The sequence below is a fragment of the Sinocyclocheilus rhinocerous genome, unplaced genomic scaffold, assembly GCF_001515625.1.
Source record: "Sinocyclocheilus rhinocerous isolate Xijiao unplaced genomic scaffold, SAMN03320098_v1.1 scaffold561, whole genome shotgun sequence".
In the NCBI taxonomy this organism is placed as follows: domain Eukaryota; kingdom Metazoa; phylum Chordata; class Actinopteri; order Cypriniformes; family Cyprinidae; genus Sinocyclocheilus; species Sinocyclocheilus rhinocerous.
Genome location: NW_015641041.1, coordinates 158,029 through 169,313, shown reverse-complemented (window position 1 = coordinate 169,313; position 11,285 = coordinate 158,029). Strand labels below are relative to the sequence as shown.

The 11,285-nt window shown below is 36.7% G+C and overlaps 1 protein-coding gene across 2 annotated transcripts in view; it reads right to left on the bottom strand.

The window, feature by feature from the left end:
• LOC107754317 (ADP-dependent glucokinase-like) overlaps window positions 1-3,660 on the bottom strand; it is a 10,340-nt gene extending 6,680 nt beyond the window's left edge. For both annotated transcript variants that reach the window (XM_016570711.1, XM_016570712.1), the window contains exons 1-3: window positions 3,569-3,660; window positions 1,364-1,601; window positions 651-876 (exon numbers count right to left, since the gene is read on the bottom strand). In XM_016570711.1, coding sequence (XP_016426197.1) covers window positions 651-876; window positions 1,364-1,581 — 444 coding nt within the window. In that variant the 5' untranslated portion in view covers window positions 1,582-1,601; window positions 3,569-3,660. The remainder of the gene's footprint in view (window positions 1-650; window positions 877-1,363; window positions 1,602-3,568) is intronic.
• Window positions 3,661-11,285: the final 7,625 nt, after the last annotated feature.

Sequence of the window (11,285 nt, the reverse complement as noted above, 5' to 3'; positions counted from 1 at the left end):
AGGGGAGAGAACCCTGATTAAAAATTAATCAATATATTAAAAAAAAAAAAAAAAAAAAGGAACTCTCCTGGGAAATTTTCTGATTTTCTATCAAATATTAGATTGAAAGAGCTTATAAAATTGCCAGATTTTCTATATTGTTATGAGAAAAAATAATATTAAATTACTGCATATAATTTTCATTAACATTTTCATATAATGCACATAATTTGTTGTGAAAATAGCCTGTTATAAGACTCATGGTCCACCCACTGTGCCTTCTAATTACTGTTGATTATGTCAAATTAAATTTGACACAGAAACTCAATTCCCCTCCGGACCCTCTCGTGCATTCAAATTAAACCGTCGGATCTCAAGGGCCAGATCCATTTACAGCACATGCCAAAATTAAACCAGGTATTATAGGACATATGCAGAATCAGTGCTGTGTGGATGTCTAAATGGAAAGACAGATTAAAGGTCGCACACTTCAGCATCTGCTGTGAATTTCACCACACTAAGGCCTGAATCAGAGCAGTCAAACCTGTTGGGCAGGATTTAGTGTGCTAGCTAATCTCTGTCCAATCACTCTCCATTCATGCCCTGAGGGAAACAATGTGGTAGAGACCGCAAAACCCACTCCTACTGTCATAAAACGCTTTATCTCGCACCTGAGCGCCGGGATATTCTGCAGCCGCCCGTGCGATCCTTTGAAAAACCTCCTTATCTGAGAAGAAGCGCTCTGCAGCGGCACCCTTCCCCATGTAGTGGATGAAGGCCTCTTTCAGGTCCTCTTTGCTGTGTAGCACCTCGTGGTCTCTGCCGGATCCGGGTTCGAGAGCGAGCGCCTGCAGCAGCCCCACCCCGGACACCACCACATCCACACAGGCATTCACCCTGACAGAGGAAACAAAGGCATGATGGGAACAAACAAACCTGCACATGTTCAGACCTGCTGAGTGTAGGAACGAATGTGGCTCGAAATGTTGTGCAAATGTGAACAAAACATTGATTAGATGAATGAATTAACGAGTGCATCAAAAAAAAAGAATCCATTAATTGATGATCTGAACAAACAAATCAACTGAATGAATAAATAAGCCACAACCTATTACTAGAAACATGGTTTGTTTGTTTGTTTAATTGACTTTGACCTCTTATATTTATATTTAATGCACAATGTAAGTAGATGACCAGGTGTAGATTTTACTGCAATACTTTTATATATATAACTGTGCATGTGACAAAAAAAAAATCTTAAATCTTGAAATCTGAACAAAAGGACACAAACAACAGAGGAACTAAAAAACGAATCTGGAAAAAATTTAAGATTAAAGAAATAATGAACAATGTGTGCTGTCTGATCACAGTCAGGGTAACTCACCCCACCGCCACTCTCGTCCAGCGTCGGGCCGGTGCCGTGATGAGGGTCTGCCAGGCGTGTGCGATGGCCTCCTCCAGCTCTGAGCTGCCACTTGGCTCCATCTGCGGCAGGGATTCGCTGATGTGGTTTAGCATGCGGGCCGGCAGCTCCGGGTCAGTGTGGTACAGATACCCCATCCCTAACGCCAACACCGCCACCAGCACAGCATTCCTCCACATGACCTCGACACACACGCAACTTGTGAAACACAATCAGAGAGTTTCTCTTCAGTCATGGGCTCTGACTGGGGCTTTTATTTAATGGCTTTTTTAGTCATGTACCATGGTAATACTATGGTTTATTTAGACATATCTTTGCTAATACCAAGGGGTTTGGACATGTATCACAGTAAAACCATGTTTTTTTAACATGTATCATGATTAACCCATGTTTTTGAATATGCATCATGGTAAATACATTTTTTGAACATGTATCATGATAAAACCATGTTTTGTGGACATGTAATGTGTAAAACCACGTTTACATGGGACATGTAACATGGTTTTACCACGTTTATTGGACATGTACCATGGTAAAACCACGTTTTGTGGACATGTACCATGGTAAAACCACGTTTTGTGGACATGTACCATGGTAAAACCACGTTTTGTGGACATGTACCATGGTAAAACCACGTTTTGTGGACATGTACCATGGTAAAACCACGTTTTGTGGACATGTACCATGGTAAAACCACGTTTTGTGGACATGTAACATGGTAAAACCACGTTTTGTGGACATGTAACATGGTAAAACCACGTTTTGTGGACATGTAACATGGTAAAACCACGTTTTGTGGACATGTAACATGGTAAAACCACGTTTTGTGGACATGTAACATGGTAAAACCACGTTTTGTGGACATGTAACATGGTAAAACCACGTTTTGTGGACATGTAACATGGTAAAACCACGTTTTGTGGACATGTAACATGGTAAAACCACGTTTTGTGTGTTCATGTACTATGGTACACCCACATTTATTGGACATGTAACATGGTAAAACCACGTTTTGTGGACATGTAACATGGTAAAACCACGTTTTGTGTGTTCATGTACTATGGTACACCCACATTTATTGGACATGTAACATGGTAAAACCACGTTTTGTGGACATTTAACATGGTAAAACCACGTTTTGTTGACATGTAACATGGTAAAACCACGTTTTGTTGACATGTAACATGGTAAAACCACGTTTTGTGGACATGTAACATGGTAAAACCACGTTTTGTGTGTTCATGTACTATGGTACACCCACATTTATTGGACATGTAACATGGTAAAACCACGTTTTGTGGACATGTAACATGGTAAAACCATGTTTTGTGGACATGTAACATGGTAAAACCATGTTTCCCCCCCCCCATATGTATCATGGTAATACCATGGTTTTTGGACATGTACCATGGGTAGTACCATGTTTTTTCACACCCATCATGGTATGACTATGTTTTTCAACATATCCACCAAACATGGTATTTCCATGATACAATAGTAATACCATGCTTTTGGACATGTATCATTGTAGGACTACGTTTCTGGACATGCATCATGGTAATACCATGGTACTATGGGGATGTAGCATGGCATAACAAAGCTTTTTGACATTTTATCAGTGTAATTGGACATACTGTGGTACTATCGTGTTTTCATGACAATGGATATGTACCATAGTAATACCATGTTATTTTGGACACTGAACATGTCACAGGAAGTAGACTGAAATCAATGCTTATCTATTTATAACACTGCAGAAAGCTGTGCATGTGCACAGATCTCTCTCCGTACCATCTCTGTTTGACAGGTTCATTAGACTGAAAGATGATATTTATGCAACTTAACCCATAATTCAATAACACCAGTAGCTGGCTAGTGCTAATAGCCCATTTCTGCTCATATTTGGGGCTTTAAATCAACACGACAAATAAAATCACACATCTGACCGTGATCACCTGGAGGATTTGAGTTGTTTGTATGGTGCTGTAGCTAAAATGACATTTCTGATTAGTAAGTAACATGTTGGAGTGAAATCAATGAGCTAACATGAGCTAGCCACATAGCCAATAAACCATCAGTTTACACAGCAATAAACAGGGCAATCACTTTATCTGTAAGATAATACAATCGAAACACTCGATCCGAACAGATGGACAGCTCACTGACCTGACAGATGATAATCGCAGAAGACACGAAAGAGAGAGTGTATGTGGAGAAGTTGAGTTGTTGTGTCACCCTTCTTGGTTGAGGAAAGTCTCTGTGTTAGTGACTAGCCGCTCCACTCTCTCCTGAGGCAACCGAGAGTACGTATTCAAATCAAATCTCAATGCCCTCGGAGATAAAATTGCAAATAAAATCAAACCGAGAGCTAATTTATATGACCAAAAAACTTAATTTGAGCTCCAAAATGCATGTTATTTTCAGCGTTTAACGCTTTAATTTGTAAATAACGCAACAGTGTTGTTGGCTTTAGGAAAACTGGCTAACTGCAACTAAAGCGAACCAAAGTAACCAATCAGAGGCTCCGCCGAGCATCAATGACGTAACCGAAACATAACGTCGAGTGGATGTACTGACGCAAGGTGAAAATATCTTTGCCCGGCGCCACGTCTAAATTTTCAGAGCTCAGCAAGTTTTTTTAATACAATGATACAACACACCTATATATATATATATATACAGGTAAATTACATGTAATCTGGATTATCAAAATTAAGAACTGTAATTAGATTAAATTACATTTTAAAATACTCGTAATCAGACTATAGTGACTTTTATATTGATTACATATTATTCACACAATAGCAATGCATTATTGACAATTTATTGATTCTCCCAAATTCCTCTTTTTCATCTTTTAAATGTTCCTTTCTAAAATAGCCTACCGCTTGCAGTATATTCCCTCAGAAAGTCTTCCAGTTTGACACAAAGACCGGTCACTATAGTCAGGTGGCTATAATTACACAGAAAATTGAGAGTCCACACAGCATTTGACCACTTGATTTACAAAAATCATTTAAATTTTAAGAAGTGTTTTCTCAACATTTCAAGATTGCATCAACTACTGATTTTTTTTAAAATCACTCAGTAGTTTATTTAACCATGTATTACCATGACTTTGGAAGGCTTTTGTCTTCCAAACACATTAAAATGCACAAATTCACTTTATTTCTTGTTTACATATTTCTTATTTGCAGGGATTCCCAAACTCTTTTTTTTTTTGTCATTGAACCTCTTTCACCTAATATATTTACTTCCAAAATAATTTTTTGTCTTCCAAACACATTAAAATGCACAAATTCACTTTATTTCTTGTTTACATGTTTCTTATTTGCAGGGATTCCCAAACTCTTTTTTTTTTGTCATTGAACCTCTTTCACCTAATATATTTACTTCCAAAATAATTTAAAATAATTTAAAAAAAAATTAAGTTAAAATAATTATGTATCATATTTGCATGTTTACGGTTCTCTAACGTTGGTTAATGGTCACAGGACATGCAGGTAAACAAATTCAATTAAATTGAGGTCCTCTGAGGGGTTGGCATCATCTCTTCTCAGGTGTTCTGGATCCAGACTGAAGCTTGTGTAAATCCTAGTTACCACGGGATGTCAATCCCAGCAGAAACAGAGAAACAAATAGAGACATAATTAGCGTAGCTGCTGTTCCAACCAAGCAAAATTGATTTGTTTAACCCAAACTAAAGAATAATAATGTGCATTTGATCAGATATAACTGCAGCACAAGATTATGAGATGCATTATTTGAATGCTTGGCCAAAGAGATGTGTCTTTAATCTAGATTTAAACAGAGAGAGTGTGTCTGAACCCCGAACGTTATCAGGAAGGCTATTCCAGAGTTTGAGAGCCAAATGCGAAAAAGCTCTACCTCCTTTAGTGGACTTTGCTATCCTAGGTACTACCAAAAGTCCAGAGTTTTGCGACCTTAGGGAGCGTGATGGATTGTAGAGTGGTAGAAGACTAGTTAGGTACGCAGGAGCTAACCCATTAAGGGCCTTATAGGCAAGTAATAATATTTTGTAACTGATACGGAACTTAATAGGTAGCCAGTGCAGAGACTGTAAAATTGGGGTAATATGATCATATTTTCTTGACCTGGTAAGGACTCTAGCCGCTGCATTTTGGACCACCTGTAGCTTGTTTATTGAAGATGCAGGACAACCACATCTTCATCTTCATATTTTATATTTCATTTTTTTTAGTAAGTGTTTTATTTTGGTTGATGTTATTTTAAAAAGATGTATTTTAATTTGACATTTTATGATTTAATTTCAATTCATGAATCCCCTGCAGTTCCTTCACAAACCTTCACAAAATTACAGTATGTCCTGATCTACAGCAGTAAAAAGACAGTAGAAGTCATTATAATCCGTAATTATGTCCCCACTGGATGCAACTGTAATGTGGTGTTTGGGTTTTGTTTCTTGCTCATTGTTTTCATGTCTTTTATTTTGTAGTTAGGCCTCAGTCATGTTCTGTCATGTGATTCCCTTGTCTGTGTGTTATGTTCTGATTGGTTGTTTTAGTCATGTGTCTTGTGCTTATTGGTTTATGGTCTTGTCATGTGGTTCTCAGTTCTGTTTGTGTCATGTGACCCTTCTTGTTTGGTACAAATAGCCCTCATGTTCCCTTTGTTCTTTGTCGTGTATTGATGTTGTAATCTGCTGTCGGTGAGTTAAGTCTGTTCATGCCTCGTCAAGTCTGTTCAAGTCAAGTCTAGTCAAGTTTTCGTTTATTGTTTGGATGTTTGGATCACTTATAAATAAAACTGCACATGGGTTCTCACTACACTCGCCTTCAGTGGACTGAATCATTACAGCAACAAATGCCTCGTTTATAATGGGTTTTAATGTTTTTGTCTCGTGTGCTCCGCAACGCGTAAAAGACAGTATAAGTCATTATAATCTGTAATTATGTCCCCACTGGATGCAACAAATGCCTCGTTTGTAATGGGTTTTAATGTTTATGTCTCGTCGCTCCGGCTGGACATGGCATCAACAGTTGTGAGGGGCGTAACATTTCCGTCTCATGCTTGAGGTATTCGGCCAATCACAACGCACTGGATAGCTGGCCAATCAGAGCACACCTCGCTTTTCACACGATGAGCTTTGTAAAAATCGACGTGTTTCGAAAAGGCGGGGCATAGAGGAGAAACAATAATGTACAGTATGTGGAAAATAATGTGTTTTTTGAACCTTAAACCGCCTAAACACATTTCATTACACCAAATACACAAATAATGTTCTTTTTAGCAACACCATATGACCCCTTTAAATGAGACTAATCAGAGTTTGTGTAGCAATTAAACTTGCTGCATCCGAATAGAACTTTTGTCAATATGCAATTACAACTTCCATATATATATATATATATATATTACTGTGAACCCCAGAGACACAAACTCATTTACCTGATATGGATTTTGGACGTGTGGAAGGCAGTGCAGCAGTTTATAAAATAAACAAGAACACAGTCAGCAGATACTAACACTTTTACATCAGTTTATTTCAGAGCAGTTCACTACAGTGCTGGATTCTGTTCATCAGCATTTCTTTAACCAAAAAAGAACAGTGTCAGTGGTTTCTTACACATGGGACTAAAGTAAGACTGATTACCCCTTGGCTAACTGCTAGTTGGTCAGACTAGTTTAATATACACAGTCTTAACATAGTGTCTTGTTTATGCAACTGACCCCATATTTCCAGGTCATTTTACTATGGCAATATACAATGTTTGTACAATAATGAAAATAGCGTCAAGAATGAGTTCTCGTGTTGGTCAGCATGTGGCGGTATTTTCCCTCTTGTGACTGAATTTAAAGACCAAAGCAGCTAATGCTGTTTAATTTAGCTTTAATTCCTCTTGACATAAATACATTTGGACTGGATTATTAGATTTACACAGCTAGAACTCGACATATGACTCTCTCCTATAATGAAACCATCGTTGTAATAAATATATTTACCAATAAATCAATTAAGTGATCGATAAAATCGTATTATTGAGTAGCGCGGAGGATTTGGGTTCGTTGAAAAACGGATTACCAAACATTGTATAAATCTACAGACTGGAGAACGCCTGAGGTAAATAACCTTTTGTGAACTTTATTTATTTATTTATTCTGTATTAATAGAAATGTCTAAGTTTATTTCAGAAAAAAAAAAACAAGTTGCAGACAATCAGGTTCTCCCGCCTTCTGTGGTAACCATAGCAACACCCGCGCGCCTCGTCGCTCGAGCGCCGTCAGGATCGATATCGGACGTTACATCGACAAAACAAAGGTACTGTCAATTTTTAACAGTTTATTGTAGGTCTACACATCACAAAATGTCATATATTACAAGTATATCATTAAAAACGATAGTGTTTTGTCTCAAAAGTCAATGTTACAGTTAACGGACAGTTTCGTGAGGTGAACCTGAACAGACTGAGCGCCAAAACTCACCTAGAAAATTACTACAAAAAAATGACCCCTCAGAAAATTGTGTAAGTCATAAACTGGTTGTTGGTTTAGACTACAGTTAAATTAAAACAGTTTTAACATTTGAAAACATAAAACAGGATCTCTTTAGGGAATGAATTTGAAAGGCACTTTTGAAGTGACACAGAAAAACGCCTTTAACAGTGCACTGCAAAAGGGGAAAGCAAGACATTATTGAGAATGACTTGTATAAACAAGGCTTTTGAACTTGCGACATGTTGCATTTTAAAGCAGATATCTAAATCTGAGTAGTCAATGCATTAGGCAAACGTGTATGTATACTATGGAATACTATGGAAGCTTGATTTTGCCATGGCATAAAAAAAAAACTAATTGCAACTTTTTATCTCAAAATTCAGGCTGTTTTCTCGCAATTCTGAGGAAAAAAATAGTAATGTTTCCAAGGAATAAACTCAGAATTCTAAGTTTCTCGCAATTCTGACTTTCCCCCTCACAATTCCACGTTTATATGTCTTAATTCAGACTGTTTTTCTTGCAATTCTGATAAAATGTCTGACTTTCTCACAATTCCGAGTTTATATCTTGAAATTCTGAGTTTAATCTCAAAATTCTGACTTTTTCCTTGCAATTCTGAGTTTATATCTCACAAATCAGACTGTTTTTCTCGCAATTCTGAGTTTTTCTCCCAATTCTTAGAAAAAAGAATTGCAAGATATAAACCATAGACTGTATAAAAACTTGGACGTAGTGTCCGTGACGTCACCCGTAGGTTTCTGAAGAGCATTTTTGAAGCCCAATGTTGGCAGAGCCGGCCGTCGCCATCTTGGCAGCGCGTCAGTCCTGGATAATCGAAAATGGGCAAAGAGGCGGGATGTGGGTGGAGCTGGTTGCTGAAACCATGCCCGCCTAGCACCTGTCCCTCATTATGCAGAACTTCAAGGCTTAATATAATTTAAACTGATGAGTTATAAAAAAAATTCACCCCCCTCAGAGTTGTCATGAAGGGCAAAATTAGCTATACAGACCAAAACCACTTTTTGTACCAGGGCTGTAAACATGTTTTTTTCTGCTGTAAAGTTGGGCATTTTAACATGGGGAGTCTATGGGACTGACTCCCTTTTGGAACCAGTCTCTAGTGGCCAGTCTATGAATTGCAGTTTAAGTCACTTCCGTGTTGGTTTCACGAGAGAGACCGGAAGGTTGCCGCTTGATATAAACTCAGAATTCTGACTTTCTTTCTCGCAATTCCAAGTTTAATATGGACTGACTTTACTGACCAGAATTGCAAGGAAACATATCCATATTGTGAGATAAAAAGTTGCAATGACCTTTTTGTATTTTTTTAATCCCATAGCAGAAACAAGCTTCAATAACATACAGAACTTTCATCTAATGAGAACTTCAACCTTTCTAATCATCAAATTCTATATTTTCACTGCCATCTACTGATTCATTTGAGTCTATTTTTACTTCCCATGAGAAACTTCAGTAGAAACATCACAGCAAGGTTTATACGTTAAACAACTTTTAGAGACCCATTAAATCTCAGGCAATCAAAGAACACTTGAACACTTAAAACAGGGGATGCCAGAGCACAAAGTGAGTGAACTTCAACTTCCCAGAGCTTAAAAGGTCTTGTATTTTGCTGCAGAAGTGGGGTTTTTTTTCACCGTCTCTTCTTTGATCTTTTGTGATATGCCTGCTTTCCTGAAATGTTCCTCACTAATAGTTTCGTTTCAACACATTTTTCTCTCAGGGTTGGAGCTGTCGTAGGATGCCTGTGATACGGGTCCGAAAAATGTGGGGGAACGAGCGAGGATTTCCTCACAATTTAACTAACGGCAGATTAAAGGTATATCAAAGAGACTGGACGAGGCCTGGCGAAAACGATTACCAGCAAATCTGCAGGAGGAAATGAACGGCTTAACCGATTTCATACAGGAGTCATGTTAGAACAGAATCAGAGATAAAAACTCACTCACTCTTTCACACACACACACACACACACACAAACGATGCCATCTCAGCATGGAGGTATTAATTATTCATCATCGGCATCCAGTGTTTGCCCTTGATTACGAACACTGGACTTCTCAATCGGCCAATCTGGCTATAATGATCACAGAGACGCTGTAAATTGCTGTTTGGTGGTGTCAAACAAATAGGCAACACAAAATAAGTGGCTCATTAAATGGTTGTTTCAGCCAGAAATTAAAGTTCTTTCATGTTTTGCTCTCCATCATGAAACTCTTTCACACTTTCTGTTTTTCAATATGATGAAATCATATGGTAATCATATGTCAAGCTAAAAAGAGTGCCATAAAATAAATAAATTTACCTTCTGCATTTTGCATTTACATTTATTATTTATTTACTATTAAGATTTTTAATGTTTTTGAGTCTCTTCTGCTCATCAAGGCTGCATTTATGTGATCTAAAATATGGTAAAAACAGTAATATTGTGAAATATTATTACAATTTAAAATAATTGTTTACCATTTTAATATGTTGTAAAATGTAATTTATTCCTGTGGTCAAAGCTGTATTTTCAGCATCATTACTCCAGTCTTCAGTGTCACATGATCCTTCAGAAATCATTCTAATATGCTGATTTGCTGCTCAAGAAACATTTCTGATTATTATCAATGTTGAAAACAGTTGTGTTGCTTCATATCTTTGTAGAAAACGTGATACTTTTTTCAGGATTCTTTGATCTAATTTCAAAAGAAAACCGTTTATTTGAAATAAAATGTTTTGTAACATTATAAATGTCTTTACTGTCACTTTTGATCAATTTAATGCAGCTTTGCATAATAAAAGTATTAATTTATTTTTAAAAATCATTCTCCAAACTTTTGAATGATAGTGTATCACAGTTCCACAAAAACAATAAGCATCACAGGAATAAATTAAATGTTAAAATATATTCACTTAGAAAACTGTATTTTACTTTGATTACAGTTTTTACTATCTTTGCTCAAAAAAATGCAGCTTTGCTAAGCATAAAAAACTGCTTTCAAAAACATAAAAAATCTTAATTATTCCAAATTTTTGACCACCAATGTATATTTATACATACACTTTATGTATATACTTTATATATTACTTGCCATTTTTGCATTCGTTAAAATTTTTTAAAATAATTTTGAATAATTAAATTAATTAAAAAATAATTTAAAAGAATAGTTTTGTCATATGGAACATTTTTCTTCTCCTTTTGTGTCCCTCAGAAAAAAACTGGAAAAGTTTTTTTTTTGGAACATCATAAAGGTGAGTAAATTATGACAGAATTTTAATTTTGAGGGAACTATTGCTGTAATACAGGTGCATCTCAATAAATTAGAATGTCATGGAAAAGTTCATTTATTTCAGTAATTCAACTCAAATTGTGAAACTCGTGTATTAAATAAATTCAGTGCAC